The sequence below is a fragment of the Nicotiana tabacum genome, chromosome 12 (assembly GCF_000715075.1).
Source record: "Nicotiana tabacum cultivar K326 chromosome 12, ASM71507v2, whole genome shotgun sequence".
NCBI lineage: Eukaryota > Viridiplantae > Streptophyta > Magnoliopsida > Solanales > Solanaceae > Nicotiana > Nicotiana tabacum.
In genome coordinates, this window is record NC_134091.1 from 82,919,570 (window position 1) to 82,942,228 (window position 22,659).

General features: G+C 38.4%; 1 protein-coding gene across 5 annotated transcripts; it reads right to left on the bottom strand.

Annotated features, from left to right (window-relative positions):
• Window positions 1–871: 871 nt before the first annotated feature.
• On the bottom strand, window positions 872–21,748 carry LOC107830101 (uncharacterized). 5 transcript variants are annotated; one of them, XM_016657593.2, is made up of 5 exons: window positions 19,740–21,748; window positions 19,317–19,424; window positions 16,035–16,144; window positions 15,890–15,969; window positions 3,662–3,964 (listed from the first exon to the last, which is right to left on the bottom strand). In XM_016657593.2, the coding sequence occupies exon 1, from the start codon at window positions 21,292–21,294 to the stop codon at window positions 19,759–19,761; it is 1,536 nt and encodes a 511-aa protein (XP_016513079.2). In that variant the 5' UTR covers window positions 21,295–21,748; the 3' UTR covers window positions 3,662–3,964; window positions 15,890–15,969; window positions 16,035–16,144; window positions 19,317–19,424; window positions 19,740–19,758. The 5 variants fall into 5 exon arrangements, with proteins under 5 accessions (XP_075082757.1, XP_075082758.1, XP_016513079.2 ...); XM_075226658.1 differs by having other exon boundaries at window positions 15,890–15,980; XM_075226656.1 differs by lacking the exons at window positions 3,662–3,964; window positions 15,890–15,969 and adding an exon at window positions 872–1,478.
• Between the last annotated feature and the right edge of the window lie 911 nt (window positions 21,749–22,659).

The window sequence follows — 22,659 nt, forward strand, 5'->3', positions numbered from 1 at the left end:
CAGCAATACAAAACAGTCCACAAAATAGTCCGCTACAAGTGAATAACTCGATCTCACGGCTTCCGATCACCTGAGTTCTTACAAGTATAGAAAGACTTACCATGAATTTACAGCAGAAAAAATGGATGAAAGAGAGCAGTAAACTCACCTTATTTGTTAGATAACTCAGCTCCTATCTTGGTTCTTCAAACTCTAGGTTTTACCTCCAATTAGAACTTGAAAGGGAGAGAAAATCAATTAAGGTTTGTGGGAAATTTTTGAGAGGATTTTTGCAGAGCTTATGTCGGGTTATTATGCCCTATTTTCAGTCTCGCAAAAATACCCATATCTCTCTACTCCGATGTCGTATTGACAAACCGTTTAATGCATTAGAAAGTATACTCATAGATCTTCAATTTGATGGGTGGAACACCCCGTAACTCTAAGTATATTGGGAGAAAAGCGCAGTTACATTTGACCAAAATTTTCAGTAAAACTTATGAACGTAACTTGTGATGACTTTCATTGACTTTTGTTCCACAACTCGCTTGACTTCAAAACATAACACACGGCTGTCATACGACTAATATAAATCATAACATAATCTCCTTATCATGTTAAGCACCCTAGTCTCACCCCAAAAGTACATGTTATAACATTCTCAACTTGTCGACTTTCGACGAAATATTGTTTTCTTCAATTCCTTTAACTTTTGAACCTTCCAACTCTCTTTGTACTTGTTGTTCATGATCAAATTAGTTTATATACTTTCAAATATTATCTCATTTTTTTGGTCCTACATTAGTTTTCTTACGACACACTTTTACGTACGAAAATATAGGGTGTAACAGAATAAATGAAAGCAACGCAGTAGCACATCCTCGTCAAAGAAGCATGTCGATGATTTTGATGTCCGAGAAACCTTAATCCATAAGATAGTGATTCCAAAATTCTATTTGTGCCCACAAATCTCCAACACTCATACAGGATGGTAAGAGCAGGTACTCAAAGATCAGGAACAGCTTTGTCATCAAAATTGTTCCTTTCCAGATCCTCCCATGTACACGCCACATGCTGGTTTTAACTAAGAAGAATACTGTTCTCATTCATCCTCATTTCATCCTTAACTCTCTTAATCAATCTACTACTCTTCACTACAGAATAATATGACAAACAAAAGACTAACTAAAATCAGCAGTAAATCTCTTAAACCAGCTTTCCACCTTTCATGCCTCAATCCGTATAATGAGCAAAAGAAATGGGCTTGCTTTACTTTCAGAGTTTTTCCTGTCTCTGACTTTTCTTTTCTCTCGCCCTGGAGGGACAGCGATCGCTCCTTCAGTAGCACGGCTAGAATTTGAAGAACATTTCCACCTATTCAACCAGTTATTCGAGAAGAATACTAAAGGAAAATCCACCTGTATCCTTTACTGTCAATTTTCTAGCAAACAATAGCGTCCACCATGTGCTTGTGTTGACGAAGTTCAGAAAACACTCACCTGAGAAGGGAAGCACCAAGAAAATGAAAAACCAGTCAATGTTTAGATTTCTAAGGGCGTGTGCGAGAGAGAGAAACAGACCGAATGAGAGAGAGAGAATGTAATGTTACATATCCATATAAGGAGAATTGATTGTTACTCTTTATAGTTACACTAGTTTTTGAGCATGCGCGTTGTGTGTGCACCCTTTATCAATAAGTACATAAAATTTAAAACTCACGTAAATTATATTAAGAATTATGTTTGAGTTATCAACTAAACTTAACTAACAACATGCAAAAAATTTAAACGATGAATGTTGATCTTATTTAACTAACTTGACAACGAGAGAAGTAATAGTGAAATTGTATGCCAAAATAATGAATTTAAAAGTACATATAAAATTTTAATTCAAGTAGGAATTTTTGCAATAATTGACAGAAAAGATCACAATGAAATATGAACTCTTTTGTAGAGCGTCACAACATGCTTAATATTTGTTGAACTAAAACGAGCATATTTAACCAATAAAATAAATGCATACTAAAGTATTCAAATAAAATTCACTAGTATTCTCAAAACTCGAATCATAATATTTATAATAAGATATCCATCTTAAGGATACATTCCCACAAGCTAAAGGGACACGCTTGAAATCGTTTTGCAACCCTCTCCATTGGGCATAATTAACAATTGCGCTCTCTTTCCCTGGAACATGGTTTATTAAGCCTTCAGAATTCTTTTGCTTGAGGCAGTAGTGTAATTATGATATTTTGGTTGGGAGATCTAATTTTGGACTCCTGACACCGATAATATTATTATTTCTTTCATTTCTACGTATGCTCTCTCATCATTCTTGATCTGGCCTTTTGCTTCTGCTATCTTTGTCCCCAACTTTCTTTTTAATTCCATGCAAATCCTTAGTTTTCGACTTGGGTATGATACATAGGATACATGATGTTCTGAATAAGATATTTGCTATGTTTTGATGTGAGTACTGATATGTATCTACAATGGCTTATATTAACCCCAAGAACATAATGAGATAATTATAGCAGTGTCTTTTTATTTGCACTATAATTTAGATTCACTTAACATGTTGTTCTAATCCATGTTGATGTTATGAGTTAAACGTCTAATAATGATAGGTAGTAGAAGAGGTTAATTCCATTATTTTATGATTCTTGATAATGTCGTATTTATTATGAAGTATTTTTACAATTTTGTATATCAATATTAAAGGAGTAATGTTCAGTTGAAGGGCAGACTAGTCATTTAGCTTTATATGACCATTTTAGTCTTTTAACTTTGACCTGGGTCTTCATACTTACAATATACTATGATAATTGTCCCAGTTAAGTACATTTTCTGCTCTCAAAACCTTTTTTCATTTTTTATCAAGAAAACCCTTTTCAGACCACATTGCTTCCTCCATTCTTGCACTTACCAGCTGCCATCTTCTCTGTTACGCCATCTCCGAAGTGTAAAACAAACATTCTTAAATAACCAATCAGAAAGTTTATTTACTCTATTAATATTTTAAAACATAAAATAAAAAATTGGATAAACAAAATACTCTCCTATGTTTGAGTACGTTATCAGCTCTTGATTTTACCACTACAAACTCAGGAAGTCTGCTTAGCTTTTAATTTATAATTTGTTAAAAAGATTGTTTTGATGTCATTGATCCGAGCATGAAGTACCAAACGAGCAAAATGGTGGCAAGCTTGATGTTATAATTGTTAGGAACAACCATGCATGACCATCTTCGAGTAATGGGGTGCTGCAGTTGAGTCAACAATGAAGGGTATATTCATTTAAAGAGGAGTGTACAAACTTTTTGGGGGGGCTGTAAAGGACAATGACAGAGATTGGAAGTGACAGGATGTGCAGATCATAAGTGGGACTGATTAATATTCCCATCATTCTCTCCTTCAAATTTTTGAAATTGAAGGACATAATAAGTACTTTGGTTTTATGTGTGGAATATAAAAAACTGGAGTGCAGAGATCAGTTTCCATTCAATATATCAAAGCACAACTAATCCCTTGGTCCAAGGAAATGCATAAATTCTTGCTCTTTCATGATGGCACATTTGACTCCAACAAAATTCGTAGAAGGTGGACAACAAGATTGTCAACAAGCTCTGCAATAAAATGGTGAATGGAATGAAATAGTCTCAGAGGACTCAACAGCTATTATCAGGCCAAGAAGCTTTATCTTTATCTTAGATAATGGAGACAAACACTGTAAGCTACATCTCAGCACTTAAGTATGTTGAGTAACATATTACAGTACAAATGTTCACAATAGAAAATAAGTCATTCTGTTAAGAGCCTCCAGCTTTCAACAACTTTTAACAGACGGAACTCTCCAATTTAGCCTTGATAAATGAGAGTTAGACACACCATTGGTTTTCCCTTAAAACTTTGCAGAGGCCCAAAAATTAATCCTGTAATGATTCTAGCACCTCAAGAACTATTTCAGCTTCATTTACATGCTCCAATCTACACCAAAAGCAATATAAAGCTACACAATTAGACTTAATCTTGTGGCTAGAGCTAGCCTTAACGTTTCTATGTTTGTCCACAGACTGTGAGTGTGCAATATCAACACCTCAATGAAGACAATTTACTATATTCTTTGTCCAATTTAACCAAGTATCATGCAATCCACTAATTAAAAATGTTGCAACCTGCTGCATTTTATTTCTACCTAAATCCATGCAATCCCAAAATGATAAGTTGGGAAAGGATTGATCATAACAGTAGCTCTGCTTTTGATACTTCTGGTCAGCCACTTTTAATTAGGTGGCATAGCCACATCATTTGAACTTTTGGTCATTGTAGCACTGCTCTTACAGTATTTGCCATGTGTGTTTTTAAAGAAAGCAAAAGGTAGAGCATTTCTACTTATTGAGCAGTGGCTGGTAGGATGTTGGGTCCTATTCAAAATTCTTGAGTGTGCTGATTGTTAGGACATCCGACCAGACACTGATCAATCAAGAGAAAGACACTACTTTTGATTGCAACAACAACAAAGAACTACATGGCAAATATTGTAAGAGCAATGCTACACTGACCAAAAGTTCAAACGATGAGGATACGCCACCTAATGATAGTACTTAACAAAACTAGCAGTAACGGCATGTGTGTTAAGTTTATTATGGTTAGAAAGCTGGTGAAACAAGTTGGGCCAAAAAGGAAGTGAAGCTATTGTACTGTATGACTTTAGATCTTCCATCCAAAAGGCCATAACAAGTCCGGCTAACCTTGTTCTTTAACAAAAAGTGCAAACACGATTGAACAGGGTCGTCTTTTTTGAGAAAGATAACAAACTATATTCCATTAGCACAAAGGCAGTGCAAGAGCCATATTTAAAATTCACAAAGAGCACAAAAAGTTATCTAGTTAATCTTACAGGGATTCTATGATGTTTAACAGTGATTCTACTTCTTCTATCAACTCCTCCTTACACCAAAAGTGAAATAGAAGCAAGCAATTCATCTTAATCTTCCGGATATTGTTGCCTATATCTTCAAAACATCTTGAGTTTCTTTCTTTCCAGATGGTCCACCAAACACAAGCTGGAACAGCCACTCCACCATTTCTTGTCTGACCACTCCTTCACAATTATTCCAGCAAGCCAGGAGCTCTCCAGTTGATTTAGGCATGATCCATTTCAACCCTTTTATATTCAAAAAGATTTGCCAAAGTTGATCTATGATCCGACAATGCAAAAAAAGAAAAAATGGATATTACTCTCAGCTTCCCGTCAACATAAGTAGCATCTAGAATGAAGCTGCATTCCCCTTCTCTTCAGATCTCTTGTGTTAGACAAGCATTCTTCAGAACCAGCCAAACAAAACATGTCACTCTGTATGGTATTTTCACCTTCCAGATGTGTTTCCAATGCCACAATCTAGCCTGGTGACCACTATGGTTCAAAGTTGTGTATGCAGATTTCACTGTGAAAGTTCCTTTGCAGTGCTTTAGCCATACCAATCTGTCTTCTTGATCTGTTATACCATGAAATTGCTCCAAAGTCTTGTAAAATTTTGCAAGCCTATTAATCTCTCCGTCATTGATAAACCTTGTGAAGCTTAAATTCCAGCCCTATAGACTCTAGATTTCAGCAACTGTTACATTTTGTTGATGAACCAGGTTGTAAACATCAGGGAAAACCTCTTTAAAAGGTTATGCCCAATCCAGTTGTCATTCCAGAAGGAGGTCTTCACCCCATTTCCCACCTTAATTCATACATTAATAATTAGGTAAGGCCATAAAGTTCTAATAGATCTCCATACACTAACACCATAGGGTAGCTACTTTGGAGCACCAGTGTCCCTCATTCCCATATTTTTCATTGACAACCCTTCTCCATAAAGCCTGTTCCTCCCAGCTGAATCTCCAAAGCCATTTCATGAGTAAGCTCCTATTATGATACCTGAGATTTCTTATGCCCAAGCGCCCCTTCTTTCTTGCTGATGGTGAAAGTTTTCCACTTAACCAACCTTTCTTTTCTCTGTTGCCACGCCATATAAAGTTCCTTCTTAGAGCATTGATTCTCTTTTCAATGTTAGCTGGTAGTGGGAATAAGGACATCATGTAAGTGGGAAGAGAATCAAGCATGTTGTTTACCAAAATCACCCCCCCCCCCCCCCACACACACACAATGATAAATATTGACTTTTCCATGTAGCCAATTTTTTCTCACATCTTTCAAGCACCCCATTCCACATCTCTTGTGACTTGTTCCTTGATCCCAAAGGCATCAACTCACTTCACATCCTAAAGTACCTGCCAGAGAGTGAATGTGTAGGACTTCATTTACTGGAAACAACAAACTTTTTATCCAATTCACATGAAGGCCTGAGACAACCTCAAAAATAGTGAGGATTAATCTGAGATGTCTCCACTTTGGCATCACAGAAAATTAATGAATGTGTAACCTCCATGGTACTTGTTGCATTATTAAGCACCTTGAAACCCCTAAGCCATCCATTCTGATTTGCCACTTTAATCATGTTGTTAAGACCTTCCATTGCAATGATAAATAGAAAAGGAGATAGTGGCTCTCCCTGTCTCAATCCCCTATGAGATGGAAAGAAACCTTCCTGAGAGCCATTGATCAAAACAGAAAATCTGACATTGCTTATACAAAAGAAAATACATCTAATCCATTTGTTTCCAAACCCCATATCTCTTAGCACCTTGAATAGAAATCTCCAATTAACATGGTCGTAAGCTTTTCCAATGTCCAGCTTATACAATATCATTGGCAGCTTCCCTTTTATTCTAGAGTCCACACTTTCATTAGCTATCAAGGATGCATCCATTATTTGTCTTCCTTTAGTGAAAGTCATTTGTTGTTGATCAACCAATTTGTGTATCACCTTCTATATCCTCTATCAGAACTTTGGATATGATTTTATAAACACTACCAATCAAGGTTATTGGTCTGAAGTCTCTCAATTCCATGGACCCAATCATTTTAGGAGTTAAAGCAACATAGGTTGCATTAAAACTCTTACCAAAATATTCATGAGAATAGAAATTCTTCAATGTTTCCAAAATATCCTCCTTAACAATATCCCAACAGGTGTGAAAGAAGCCCATTGTTTACCCACCTGGCCTCGGAGCTTTGTCTGATGCACATGCTTTAACACCTTCCAGAACTTCTTGCTCATCAAAAGATCTCTGTAGCCAAAGCTTCTCCTCTTCACTAAGTTTAGCACAATCCCTGAAAGTAAATTCAGATCTCCATTCCTCAGCTTCACTATATAACCTCTGGTAAAAGTCCAGGATTTCCCTTTTGATCATTACTGGACCCTCCACTGTTGTTCCATCGATATTCAGCTTGCCAATTTTATTATTTCTCCTGTGAGCATTAGCAAATCCTTTGGAAGAACTTCATATTTTTGTCCCCCTGTTTGAGCCATTGAACTCTTGATCTCTGCCTCCAAGCAATTTCCTCATTTTTTACAATCTGCTCAAACTCCATGGTTAGGCCTGCCTTTAATAATAACTCCTCGTTCAGCAATCTCTGTTTCTGGATAGCATCCAATTCAGTCAAATTATTCAAAATTTCAGTCTTCTTTATCCCCAAATTCCTATTGTTTGGCTTGCTCCATTCCTTCCGTTTTCCTTTCAGCATCTTCAACTTGCATGCAAGATTATAATCTGGCCTACCCTGTACTTCAAAAATAGACCACTACTCTTTCACCTTGTCACAAAACCCCTCAGTTCCTATCCATCAATTCTCGAACTAGAAGTATGACCTAGAGTTTTCCCAGTCCCCACATTATAGAGATATGGGAGTATGTTCAGAGATTACTTTTGGAAGAACTGATTGATTTATATTCCTGAACTCTCCGTCCCATTCTGTAGAGAACAAAAATCTGTTCAACCTTGAAGAGACTTCCAGATTATCTCCTTAGGTCCAAGTGAACTATCCCCCATTGAGATGAGGATCAATGAGTTATAGATCATTAATAAACTCTGAAAATTCAAGCATGGCTCGTGTTAATCTGTTACAATTCCTTCTCTCCCATATATACCTTGTGGTGTTGAAGTCTCCACAAACTACCACGGTCCTGCACAAATCCCTCTAGAAGCTGCAATCTCCCACCAAAAATGTTGTCTTACCACTAGATCATTTGGGGCATAGGCACATATAAGGTGCCAGGAGAAGTTTTGCACGACTGATGTAAATTTACATGTGACTGTGTAGCTCCCTGAATTAATCACTTTCCCTCTACAGACTCTGCTGTCCCACATCATTATAATTCCCCCGCTTCTACCACATGATTCTAAACAGCCATATTGTACCTCATCTATTTGCCCATAATTGTTTAACAATACTTTCCGGTCCCCTTTCCAGCTTTAATTCCTTATATCTGCTTTCCATTCCTGCACCATAGACTTCACTATCATTCTTTTTTTTTTTTTTTGATAAGGACTTCACTATCATTCTTTTAGCCATGTCATTCTATCCCCTAACATTCCATGAAATCAGGTTTAGCTTCATGTTGAAACGTTGCTAACAGCCTTCCCCCTAGTCCCGGTCCCAACTGCCCCGGATTACCATAGCAAATCAAGTTTTTAACCTCCTGTATCCCTTTTGGTCTCGGAGTCCTACAAATTAGTGTCTTAATTCTCTTTATTTGTCGACTCCTGTCCATCTTTAGAAACAAAGCTAGAGCTTCCTTCTCACAGCCGTGAAAATCTACCCCATAAGTTTTGCTCATCTTCATCACATCTTTATGAACCCATAATGACGTATCCATTTCATTCATCTCCATTTGATTTTCCAGAGAGATTGCTTCATCAACAGACGAAGTAATCTGCTGCTCAGAATCGCCCTCCTGAAAGAGAGGGATAATTTCGTTTCCATTCACCATTATCATTGCATCGTCCTCTTCATCATGCAAGCTTTGCACTTCCCCAAGCCATGATTTATTGAATTCAACAATCTGATAGAAAAATTGCATCATCCTCGTGTTGTAAGATAAAAATTGCTTCCTTTCCTATATGTGGGTTTCCTGAGAATTGTAGAGGTCTAAGGCTGGGAATAAGCTCTGCTCTCTGTTCCTCTATTACCGTCGAGGAGAGTGAATTGTCTTGAGAGAAATTTTCTTTCGAGAGAATATTAGCATCAATATCGACTAAAAGAGGGTCAAAAAAATGTGGAGCTGCTACGGGTTAGGCCCTCTGAGTCAATTCCTTTCATATAGAAATTTTTGGGCTGTTTAGATAGGCCCAATAAAGAAGTCTTTGCTTTGTCCAGCCCCACCCTATTTGAAAACTCCCCACGTGCCGCACATGAGACATAACCACTTAATTCAAAATTTGAATTGCGCTTTAAAGCTTCCACCTTTCCCGTCTGCTCTGTTATCTCAGACCTCTCCTCTGAACCTATGCAAAGTCTAGAGGGTCCGGCTTCTTCTTCATCTTGCCGGACATATCTATCTAGCGTCGGAGCTTCAATCCACACAATGAGTCTGTAGATTGAACAGGGTCATCTTGGGTAAACCTTTTGATATGTTGCTAAGGTTGGTTTTAAGAACGTAATAAACCACATACTAGTCTTGGGATTAAACTTGTTTATTTTCCTTTTTTAATCAACTATGCTCTAAAAAGAAGTTCCCAATATTAGATGTCGCTAGAAACTTTATTTCACTTAACATCCATCATCAACTTGTGGAAGATGGTTCCTGCAGTGATCATATGGTGCATTTGGAAAGAAAGAAATCAATTGTTTTGATGGAACTTTAACTCCAACTCCTATTCTGAAGGCTAGAGTTTTGATGCATCTTTTCATGGAGTAAACCTCGTAATGAAATAGTATTGACTTTTTTGGATTTTGTAAGCTCCTTCAAATTTTTGCTAGGGTCATCTGACATTGTCTAGAAGTTGACTTCTTTTGTGTGAGAAAGCACGGGAGAAAATATATTATTGATATTAAATACTCAATACAATACAAGAGGTCCTTATTTATAGCTATACTCTACAAGGACATATTATTCCTATTCCAATGTGGCACAAGACTACATTATGTACATATTTATAAACTAACACTCCCCCTCAAGCCGGTGCATACAAATCATATGTACCGAGCTTGTTACATATATAACCAATGCGAGGACCAGTGAGGGACTTGGTGAAAATATCTGCAAGTTGATCATTCGACCTTACAAACTTTGTAGCAATCTCTCCTGAAAGTATCTTTTCTCTGACGAAGTGACAATCAATCTCAATGTGTTTAGTTCTCTCATAGAACACCGGATTTGATGCAATATGAAGGGCAACTTGATTATCGCACACAAGTTCCATCCGACTGATTTTACCAAATTTCGATATCTGCAAGTTGATCATTCGATCTCACAACTTTGTAGCAATCTCTCCTGAAAGTATCTTTTCTCTGACGAAGTGACAATCAATCTCAATGTGTTTAGTTCTCTCATGGAACACCGGATTTGATGCAATATGAAGGGCAGCTTGATTATCGCACACAGGTTCCATCCAACTGATTTCACCAAATTTCAACTCCTTGAGCAATTGTTTGGTCCAGACTAGCTCACATGTTGCCATAGCCATTGCTCGATATTCTGCATCTGCACTAGACCGAGAAACTACATTCTGTTTCTTGCTCTTCCAAGATACCAAATTTCCTCCTACTAAAACACAATATCCAGACGTAGAACATCTATCAGAAGGTGATCCTGCCCAATCAGTATCTGAGTATCCAACGATCTGCTCATGACCTCGATCCTCAAGCAGTAACCCTTTTCCTGGAGCCAATTTTATATACCGAATAATGCGGACAACTGCATCCCAATGACTATCACAGGGAGAATTCATAAACTGACTTACAACACTCACAGGATAAGAAATGTCGGGTCTAGTCACTGTGAGATAATTTAATTTACCAGTCTATAGCTTGCAGGATCGCTCCCCCTGTCCTGGCAGAAGTTTAGAATTCGGATCCATCAGAGTGTCAACAGGTCTGCAACCTATCATCCATGTCTCCTCAAGAATCTCTAAAGCATATTTTCTTTGAGAAAGAACAATACCTGAGCTAGACTGAGCAACCTCAATACCTAGAAAGTACTTCAATTTGCCTAGATTAGTTTGGAAGTGTTGGAAGAGATGCTGCTTCAGATTGGTAATACCATCCTGATCATTGCCAGTAACAACAATATCATCAACATAGACTACCAGATAAATACAGAGACTTGAAGCAGAGTGCCAATAAAACACAGAGAGATCAGCTTCACTACGAGTCATGCCAAACTCCTGGATAACCATGTTGAACTTACTAAACCAGGCTTGAGGAGACTGTTTTAGACCATAAAGTGACCGACGCAAGCGACATACAAAGTCATGAGACTTCCTCTGAGCAACAAAACCAGGTGGTTGCTCCATATAAACCTCATCCTCAAGATCACCTTGAAGAAAGGCATTCTTAATGTCCAGCTGATAGAGAGGTCAATGACGAACCGCAGCCATGGATAGAAAAAGGCGGACTGATGCTACTTTAGCCACCGGAGAGGAGGTATCACTGTAATCGAGCCCAAATATCTGAGTATATCCTTTGGCATCAAGACGAGCCTTAAGTTGATCAACCTGGCCATCGGGACCAACTTTGACTACATAAACCCAACGACAACCAACAGTAGATTTACCTGAAGGAAGAGGAACAAGCTCCCAAGTACCACTTGTATGTAAAGCAGGCATCTCGTCACTCATAGCCTGTCGTCATCCTGGATGAGACAATGCTTCACCTGTAGACTTAGGGATGGAAACTGAGGACAAAGAAGATATAAAAGCATAATAGGGAGATGACAGACGATGATAACTTAAACCGACATAATGGGGATTAGGATTAAGTGTGGTCCGTATACCTTTCCGAAGTGCAATCGGTGTACTGGGAAGACACAAGTCCGCAGTAGCAGCAGGGTCAGGTGCAGGACGAGAACCAGTTGGGCCTGATGCAGGGCGCGGACGACGATGTAAGTCAAGAGTGGTGTTCCTGTGGCTGGGGATCTAGGAGGAACAACACTAGACTCCTCAACGGTTGGTGTGGGTGAAACTTCTGTGGTCGAAGGTGGAGGAGGAGCTATAGTAAACTCCTCAAAGGTATATCATGATGGTCAGCAGAGGTAAAGAAAGGTTTAGACTCAAAAAATGTAACGTCAACTGACATAAGGTACCTACGAAGATCAGGGGAATAACAACGATATCCCTTCTGAACACGAGAATAACCAAGGAAGACACACTTGAGAGCACGAGGAGCTAACTTATCTTTCCCAGGGATTAAGTTATGAACAAAACACATGCTCCCAAAAATACGAGGTGGAAGAGAGTATAACGGTGACTGGGGAAACAATACTGAATGCGGAATCTAATCCTTGATGGGAGATGAAGGCATCTGATTAATCAAATAACAAGTTGTGAGAACTGCATCTCCCCAAAAACGCAACGGAACACGAGATTCAATTAGAAGTGTGCGAGCAGTCTCAATAAGGTGTCTATTCTTTCTCTTTGCAACCCCATTTTGCTGAGGGGTATAAGGACAAGATGTATGATGAATAATTCCTTGAGAAGTCATAAATTGCTGAAACTGAGAAGATAAATAGTCTAAGGCATTATCACTACGAAAAATGCGAATAGAAACACCAAATGGGTTTTTGATTTCGGCACAGAAACTCTGGAATATAGCAAATAACTCAGAGCGATCTTTCATTAAGAAAAGCCGAATACATCTTGAATAATCATCAATAAAACTAATAAAATCACGAAATCTCAAGGTTGAACTGACTCTACTAGGACCCCATATATCAGAATGAACTAAGGAGAAAACAGACTCTGCATGACTCTCAACACTACGCGGAAAGGAGGCTCGGGTATGTTTCCCAAGCTGACACGACTCACAATCTAATGTAGACAAACTAGATAAACTAGGCACCATCTTCTGAAGTTTGGATAAACTCGGATGTCCTAATCGTCTGTGGATTAGGTCTGGAGGATCTGTAACTAGACATGTTGTGGAAGGACTGAGTGAGTTAAGGTAGTAAAGGCCTTCTGATTCACGTCATGTACCAATTGTCTGTCCCGTACTGCGGTCCTGCATAATAAAAGAATCGTCAATAAAATATATACCACAATGGAGGGCACGAGTCAAACGACTAACAGATGCAAGACTAAAAGGACAGCCAGGGACATAAAGAACGGAATCTAGGGTGATAGAAGACAAGGGATTAGCTTGTCCAACTCCTTTTGCCTTAGTTTGACATCCATTGGCTAAAGTAACAGTGGGAAGAGACTGTGAATATACAATATTCGACAAAAGTATATATTACCAGAGATGTGATCAGAAGCGCCCGAGTCCATGGTCCAAGAGTACTAGACTGGAAAACACAAGCAAAAAAATTACCAACAACAGAAGCATCAGTCTGAGCAACCGAGGCTACTTGTGGAGATGTCTGCTTACTTGCTCGATACTGAAGGAGCTCATTATATTCTTCTTTAGATAAAGAAAATCCCTGGTTACCTGTAGTCTTGATCTGAGCAATGTAAGCTTTTTTGGGTGGACGACCATGTAAGGAATAGCACATTTCACGAGTGTGTCCAAGTTTGTGACAATAAGAACATTTGGGTCTAGATCTTCCAAAACGACCTCCTCCTCGTCTATTCTCCATAGTTTGAGACGCCCGAACATCCACTGTCTGGGATACGAGAACAGAGGAATCAAGTATCTGTGATGAGATCACTGGGTGACTTGATGCTGCAGCAAGGCGGAGTAATCGAAAGAATAATTCATCAACTGTGGGGACAGTCGGACTAGCCAAAATCTGGTCGTGTACTGAATCAAGATCATTAGGAAGTCCAGCGAGGGTAAGAACTAGAAACATCTTCTGTCGCTGCTCTTGTTGTTTTTCAACACTAGCAGAAACTGGCATCAACTTCTCAAATTCCTCTGTGACTGCGTGTACTTGACCCAAGTATGACATCTAATTCCTGCTTCTTTAAGTTTGTCATCCGCGATATCACATCATAGAAACGAGATATGTCATTAGTGTATAAGGTACGAGCCTTTGCCCAAACCAAATAACATGTCTAGAATGGACGAAACAAGGGCATCAACTTGGAATCAATAGATTGCCACAAGATGCTATATAACTTAGCATCGATCTTTGCCCAAAGTGCTATCGCATTTTCATCTCCTTCGCTAGACTGTTTGATTAGATGATCATGAACACCTTGACCTTTATACCACAACTCGACAGATGAAGCCCAAGCTAAGTAGTTTGAACTCCCCATTAAAGGTTCCGAGGTAATCATAACACTAGAGCTTCCAGAACTCATGTTTCTAGACTCAAAAACATCAAATCCCAAAGACATCGTTGCAAATTATTACCAAGTAAAAGAAAGAATCAATTGTAATCCACTGAAACAGAGTAAGGAAATATTGTAGTCGTCGGAATCTTACTGTAGCTACAAGAAAAAAACATTGTTCACGCCGAAAAAATATAAAAGTGGTCGGAATTTGGTGTATAACCTGGATGGGTAGGCTCGGAATTCCCTTGCGAACAATTTGTCCCAAAGAAACTTTTCAAAAAAATGACCGGAAAGGGCCCCACGCGCCGGCGCGTGACGTCGGAACTTCGCCGGAAAAATTTCTTCCGGCGGCGCGTGGGAGCGCGTGGAGGGTCTTCTGACGGAGATATTTTTATGGGTTGGTCGCCGGAGGCCGATCTACTTCGTGGTGGTGTTGGTTTTTGCACAACACTGACGAAAAATAACTTTTTTTTTTACTGCAACAGACCTGTGTTTGCTGGAAAAAAGACTTCCGGTTGACTAATTTCTCTTCTCGGGGTCGCTGGAATTTATGCACAGCAATAAATCTCTCACGATTGCTCTGATACCATGTTAGAAAGCACGGGAGAAAATATATTATTGATATAAGATACTCAATACAATACAAGAGGTCCTTATTTATAGTTATACTAAGGACATATTACTCCTATTCCAATGTGGGACAAGACTACATTATGTACATATCTGTAAACTAACAGTAATTATTGTGCATCTTCTGGACTCTGAACGAATGAAATCTACCTTTACTTTCTTTTTATATGACCAAGAAATCCATCTGGGCCAACCCTTAGGATCAGCTGCAGCCTTTGAAACTCGAGGGTAATGGGCCCGCGCCTCTACCCTTCTTCACTTAAATACCAGACTTAGTTCGCACAGCACAAGGCTCGAACCTATGATTCTAGTTCCTTAGTCTTGGCACTTGAACCTATGTCGGGAGGCAAATGAAATCTACCTTTACCCGATCAAAAAAACTTTTATTTCCACTTAACAATCAATTTAACCAAGCAACCCTTTTTTGAAGGATCGCAGCTAAATGATCATGGTTATCTTTACTAGTTTGAATATGAGAGAAGCAAGACTACTAAGAAGAGTAAGGGTAATCAGATGTTAAATAGAATATGGAAATGGAAGCTTTAAAAGGGAAGGGACTTCAGTTTTGAATTATAGATGGAAATTTACGAAACCAATGAGAAAATAGTTTGACTTTTTTACTGAATTCAACAAAGAAAGGTTTTAAAAGATCTCAATAGCGAAGATTCACATAGTTGATGCCAACTTAGTCATGATTGAGGCGTAGTTGTTGTTCAGTAGTGAAGTAACAGCCTGCATGTGAGCTACTAAGTCAATCGGTATAATTTCACGGTAAGAATTGTTTTCTAGTTAACATTTTTTATGACGTAAGTTCAAAAGCTCATTCCTCTATTTAATAGGATTCACCACTTCAAGTCAATAAAAGGGACTCACGTTGATTTTTTATCTTCATTCCTTCATTAATTTGAGATACTGAAGTCCTGTTAAAGAGAAGAACTAGTGAAATTTACCCTGATTTACCTTCTCCTTTTTCAATTAGAAACTACCAATGTCAGTTGATGACACGCCGGGTCTTAAACAATTGTCCTACCCACACTTTCCTGTAACAGAGCTATATTTTCTCAGGACTGAAAAGTTAAAAACTGAAAGCAAATAACAGGCTTACCTTCTCCACAAGCTCTTGAATAGTATTTCCTGCTAGCATGGTGAAAAGAATCCATTATATACTTTCCTCTTTTTTCCAAGAAGCTTGGCCAGTTTGTTTACCATTGTGACCTGTATATGAAAATTCAACCTCCTTCAACAAAAATTGGTGGCCAATTACATTAAGGAGACCTAATTCAGAAAAAAGCCAAAAAGAGGGATATTCACACCATTGAAAGTCGCATAACAAGAATTAACAAAGAAGATGAAGATCAGACTTTGGATTCTGGCGATATCAAAACCAAAAATGTATCAGAGTGCATCCTAAGTAGAATATTGACAAACATATGACTATTGACTGCTTTAGATGAGTTCAAATACAGCAACAAAACTAGCATGACAACCATCACACTTTAAGACATTTTCAACATCACTGCAGAACCAAATAACAAAAAAAGGGTGTAATCCCTATAACACCAAGCTCAATCTCACACGAGGCCTGTATCATCCGCAAGATACGTACTTGATTGGGAAAATATGGGTTAAAAACCTATAGAGAGGCATGTACAAGCCACAAAATTGTTGCACCACATGGTTTTCATTTGAGGTGCTATAGACATATCCATTTATGTTCCTAGATTTAAGGCATCAGCAGAAGATTTGTGTGCCATTATCATAATTAAACGATCAAGTGAATACACTTATACTAAAGGTTCTAATGGCAAGATTATATGTAGTTCCTTAGCGATAATTGTGCTAAAAACATATGTTAGCAATACGGAGACAATACAGTCAATTGATAATGATGTTTCTTCGTTTTGTTATACATTTTAGCAACTATATATTCACATAATGATCAATAAAATCATGACACTTGGATAAGCAATTAAATGAAGCAAACACTGGGAGCCATTTGTCTATTATAATGCTGCTGTTCACTAACTTAAGGTAGCATGACTCACGGAAAACATGCCATTACCACTGAGATTCCATATAAGTTTATCCTTTGCAAGTGGATCCATTGCCACCCTTCGAGTTTAATATAAAGGTTCACTAACTCCCCAACCTCTCGTCGTGGAAGTTTCTTCTGAAAGATAGGTTCCAGGTATTTCCTTCTCTGCATTGCCTTACAGTAGCATGAGTGGATGAGCACAGTCAAGATTCCAACTAAATTAGGCTGTTTTAGCTGGGTGACACTAACAGGAGGTTGCCTTACATGAAATCCTAGCTAATAGAGGATTCTATCTAACCAGCATGCTACAAGTGTCTCCAACACTCTGAGGATATTTGCCATCTTTTTTTACAGTGCCACACAGCAAGCGACATGGAGCATGTTCTACAGCCTTCTTGGGGTGCACTTGGCAATGGCAGTGTTGTCAAAGGCAAAAAGTGTTAAGAAGCGGTCCAGGTCTATTGGGGCTTTTAAGCACAAAGCGCAATCAAAGTGTGGGTTTTAGTTAAAAAAGGCTCAAAAAGAAAAAAATAAAAATATATGCGTAGTAGAGAAAAAATTCATCCGCAATGATTTCCTTAACAATTAATGTATCTTTTTGCAAATCACATTTATTGTTTAGTACCACATCTTCAAGATAGAAATTATGGGCAATGAGACACACATTGTAGTGCCTTGCCTACATTGAAATGCAACCTAAGTGAAGCGAAGTGCCTACCCTGAGCTTCTCTGAGCTTCAAGGCTTAAGCGTGCTTTAAATGAGCCTTTGACAACACCGTGATGCCTTACGGTGTTAGAGATGCATACAGGTGCTGAGGAGAGTGGAAACTAGAAAGTAAACAAATCAATTAGGGAACTTTGGCAGATTGTAGCATGCATTTTTTGCTGCATAGGGATTAATAAGAAATAGACGTTTTGAAGGAGTCTTAACCCCTTTCCATCAGCTTAATACTAGATGCATCTTGAACTTTTATGTTGGAGTAATCTTCATTCTCTAAATAGTTTTAATGAGTTTTTGCGACTTTGTTAGCTCCTTAGAATGCATATAGGAGATTCAGTGTAAAGAAGCTGACCAATTTTTTGCTCACTGATGTAATTTTTGCATCAACTGGATGCACTATCAATGAAACCTCTAATTTACAACAAAAACAGCAACAATATATCACAATGTGGGGTCTGGGGAAACTGGAAAGTAAACAAATCAATTTGGGAACTTTGGCAGATAGTAGCATGCATTTTTTGCTGCATATGGATTAATAAGAAATAGACGTTTTGAAGGAGTATTAACCCCTTTCCATCAGCTTAATACTAGATGCATCTTGAACTTTTTTGTTGGAGTAATCTTCATTCTCTAAATAGTTTTAATGAGTTTTTGCGACTTTGTTAGCTCCTTAGAATGCATATAGGAGATTCAGTGTAAAGAAGCTGACCAATGTTTTGCTCACTGATGTAATTTTTGCATCAACTGGATGCACTATCAATGAAACCTCTAATTTACAACAAAAACAGCAACAATATACCCAGTATATTCCCACAATGTGGGGTCTGGGGAGGGTAATGCGTATGTAGACCTTACCCCTCCCTCGCGAGGTAGAGAGGCTGTTTCCGATAGACCATCGGCTCAAGGGAAGCAATTCACATCAGGAAACCTCTAATTTACTGATCAAAAAAACAAATAAGGAAACAACTTAAAGTGCCTTCAGTAATCAACTTTCCTCTGCAGTAGAGGCTCTGACTAAAATCTGGAGTGATACACTTATACTAAACTTTAACCAATTTTTGATAAATACTGCCTCTATCATTCTACTGTCAGAATTGGAACTCCTAAGTCCTAAGATCATTACCTAATGATAGTTTGACCTACTGTTTCATAAGCATCACTTCTTTACAAATTGCAACTGTTTCCCCACACGCACACAACTGGGGATTAAAAATATTAACATATTCTCATTTCATGGCTTTCTTTTCATTTGAGCTGTGAGGCGAAAAGAGCAAGGTCCGTGTCAACAACATTTTTAACAGAGTGAAACTCCAGGTTCCACTTTTAGTTTCTTGCTGATGCACAATTAATACAAAATATTTTCAATACTCAAACTAACTGCAACCAAACGGAATGTGTGTGCGTCTAAGAGGGGGGGGAGAGAGAGAGAGAGAGAGAGAGAGAGAGAGAGAGAGAGAGAGAGAGAGAGAGAGAGAGAGAGAGAGAGAGATGGATGATGGATGGACGGAGAGAGAACGAAAATGGTATTTTTCCTTTTTTGTCTTATGATTTTAATCATTAATTTTCAAATCCATATCAGTGGATAAATGTTGCTAGTCAATAAAAAGTTTCCGGAGAAGAAGCACGCAAACCTTGGGTGACTTAGGCATTTCCTTGAGAAGAACAGAAGGTCTACTGAGTTCCGAGAGCTGCAAATCCAATAGAAATTTTCCCATGGGAAGGATTCAGAGCAAGTCAACCTGAAATTCCAACTTCCAAGTAAACCATCTTTAAATCAAAATAATTTAAAAGGCAATCATTAGTTCCTCGGATTATGTTTGTTTGGAGCAGATGCAGAATATTTTTATTTTCCAGGACACATTTTGCAATCTCAACTATTTAATTTAGAATGTTGATGATACAGAATTAATTATACAAATACTCATATTTGACAAATAAGCACTCCCCAATATGCAAATAAATGTCAGAAACATATAAGAAAGATGTCAACACATAGGTGTTCTATCCGAAACATGCAAAAAGACATAACCAGATGGGTGTTCGGAGATACAAACCATTCCTATACGGTGCAACCTATGAGTTGATTGCATTAATTAGAGTCTGCGATAAATCTCTGTCAAGTGTAAAACCCTTCTCCATCATTTGATCCCAAATTGCACAAGCCACTGAGAAGTTCTTCTCCTGTACGAGGCCTCCAATAATCAATTTGAAGGTGATTTCATCTGGATCCAAAGCTCTAGCTTGCATATCTTCATAAAGACGCAAAGCTTCATTTACTCTAAAAGCCTTGCAAAATCCGTTGATTAGTGCATTATACGAGATAACATCAGCCCCAACACCCTGTTCCACCATATCATGGAAAATGCTCTGAGCCATCCCTATTTTACCTGTCTTGCATAGGTTATCAATAATAGAAGTGTAGAGTACACGATCTGGAAAAAGGCCCATGCTGATCATCTGATCAAAAAGTGCCTTGGCTACACTGGAATTGCCTTCCTTTAGAGAAGCTTCTATAAGAATTGTAAAAGTTACAACATCAGGAACAATTCCTTTTTGCTCCATCTCCTCGAAGAGATTGTATGCCCTCTTACTACAGTCTGTCTTGCAGAGCGCTCTAATAATAGTATTATAAGATACAACATCTACCAAGCCATTGGCCTCCATCTTGTGGGTCATTAGCTTATATGCCTTATCCAATCTATTGGCTTTGCAGAAACCTTTAAGAAGCTGGTTATAGCTGTAACAATCAGGTTCCAACCCATTTCCTTCCATCTTCTCTATCAACTTCTCCGCCTCTTCCAGCATAAGCTCCTTACAACAATAATTCAAGAACACATTATAAGTAACTAAATCTGGTTCACACCTGTTTCTCCTCATGAACGTTTTAATTGCTTGTGCTTTGTCAATCCTACCAGCTCCACAAAACCCATGTATCAGCACATTGTATATTTCCGTGTTGAATTTGACTTGACCCCTTAGAATACCCAAAGTCAGCTCATAAGCCAAATCAACCTTACCACTCCCACACAAGCCGAAAACAAGAGCTTTACAAGCCTTATTGTCTGGAATTAATCCTTTCCTAATCATTGTATGCCACATTTCAACAGCATTATCGAAGCGTCCAATCCTACACAGCCCACTAATAAGAATGGTATAACTCACAACATCAGGCTCTTTCCCTTTCGCTCCCATTACTCTAAACAACTCCAAAGCAATTTCAACCAAATGTTCACTGCACAAAAGATTCAAATACGTATTATAAGCCCAAAAATCAGGGACTATACCAACCATATCCATGTCATTAAGAAGCCTATGAATAAGATCAAAGTTCTTAACTTTACACAAACCACAAATGAATCTTGAATATGTCAATGAATTTAAGGAAAACCCCATAGGCTTCATTTCATGATAGTAGCATTCTGCTAAATCAAAACGCGAGTTACGAATCAAAACGCCAATTATTCTGTTGTAATCAATGCTGAAAACTCTGCAGTCTGACTGAGTCATTTCGTCGAACACCTGGAGTGCTTGGTTCACTAGCCCGGTCTTCACATAATTTGACATGCGGGCACGGTATATGAGTCGATGCTTACCAAGAGTTCTATACATATCAATGTGGATTCCTCAGAAGCGACAGCATAGCATCGCTGCTTCTGAGCTCAAAGGCGCCAATATATGTTGAAATATTGGCTTGACATAGAAGTGTATACATTAGTTATAAGTAAATGGTACAGGATGATGATGATAAGGTTAACGGGGAAGCTTCAGGATGGACAAAAGTACAGATTACAGCGAAGTAAATTCATGCGCTTTGTGCTTAAAGGGAAGAGAGGGGGGGGGGGGGAGCGGGGGAAGGAGGTTTCGGCGACGGAGAAGATTGGCAGGGGAGAAAGGATTTGGGGGCCCAAATCCAAAGTCCAAATTCTGAGACGAAAGACGACGAGTTCAAAATTTTAACTACAGTGCATAGCAAAGGATCAATTTTCTATAATGGGCTTTGATGTAGGCTTTATGCTTCTCTAGCATGGGTGTGATTTGCAAAAATCTAAAAATTTCACGGGACGCGGTCGTACTCGTTTAACTTGTACTCACTTTTAAAAAAAAGTTTAATTGGTATCCAAAGTACAGACAACTACAAGTCGTTTCTTTCTCCTCTTTCTCCTTCTCCTCCTCCTCCTTCTTCTTCTTCTTCTTCTCCGTCGTCGTCGTCGTCGCTGTGAAAACAAAAGTGACAGTGGATGTAAATGATGTTTGTAAGCAGATTTTAAGGTGGTTTATGGTATTTTATAGTAGTGAGCTGATGTGGCGCTCCGTTCTTTACTACTCCTTAGGGTTTCTTCTTCTTCTTCTTAATTGCAAAATGGATTTATTAGATTTGTTGTTGTTTTGACAAATTGATGATTGTGATTTGTTCTTTATGATATTTGGAGGTTATGTTTCAAATTTAAGCTAATCTGGAGTAGATCTAGGTATTAAATCGTCTGTTGGATTATTGAAATTCGAAGAACACGTTTTTGTTTCTGGTTAATTTGTACTTTAGACTTATTTTGCCTTAAGTGCAAAAACATATTGGTTGCACTTCAAACCTATTTGGCCTTAAGTGCATCCTAAATGTAACTTTTTCACTTCATACCTATTTAGTCTTAAGTGCATAAAAATATTTGTTTTACTTCATACCTTAATTGGCTTTAATTGCATTGCACTTCAGGCAAAAAAAAAAAATCATCAACTTCAGATGATAAGTCCGAAGTTGATCCTAAATAGGGTAGACTTGTAATTTTTTGTGCAAAGTGGGGGAATGAGGTTTCAGCGACGGAAAAGATTGGCAGGGGAGAAAGGGATTTGGGGGCCCAAATCCAAAGTCCAAATTCTGGAGACGAAAGACGACGAGTTCAAAACTTTAACTATAGTGGCAAAGGATCAATTTTCTATAATGGACTTTGATGTGGGCTTTATGCTTCTCTAGCATGGGTG

Bases quoted from the DNA above. Each gene is read 5' to 3' on its own strand.
- LOC107830101 (XM_075226656.1), bottom strand. From the start codon at position 21,294: ATGTATAGAACTCTTGGTAAGCATCGACTCATATACCGTGCCCGCATG.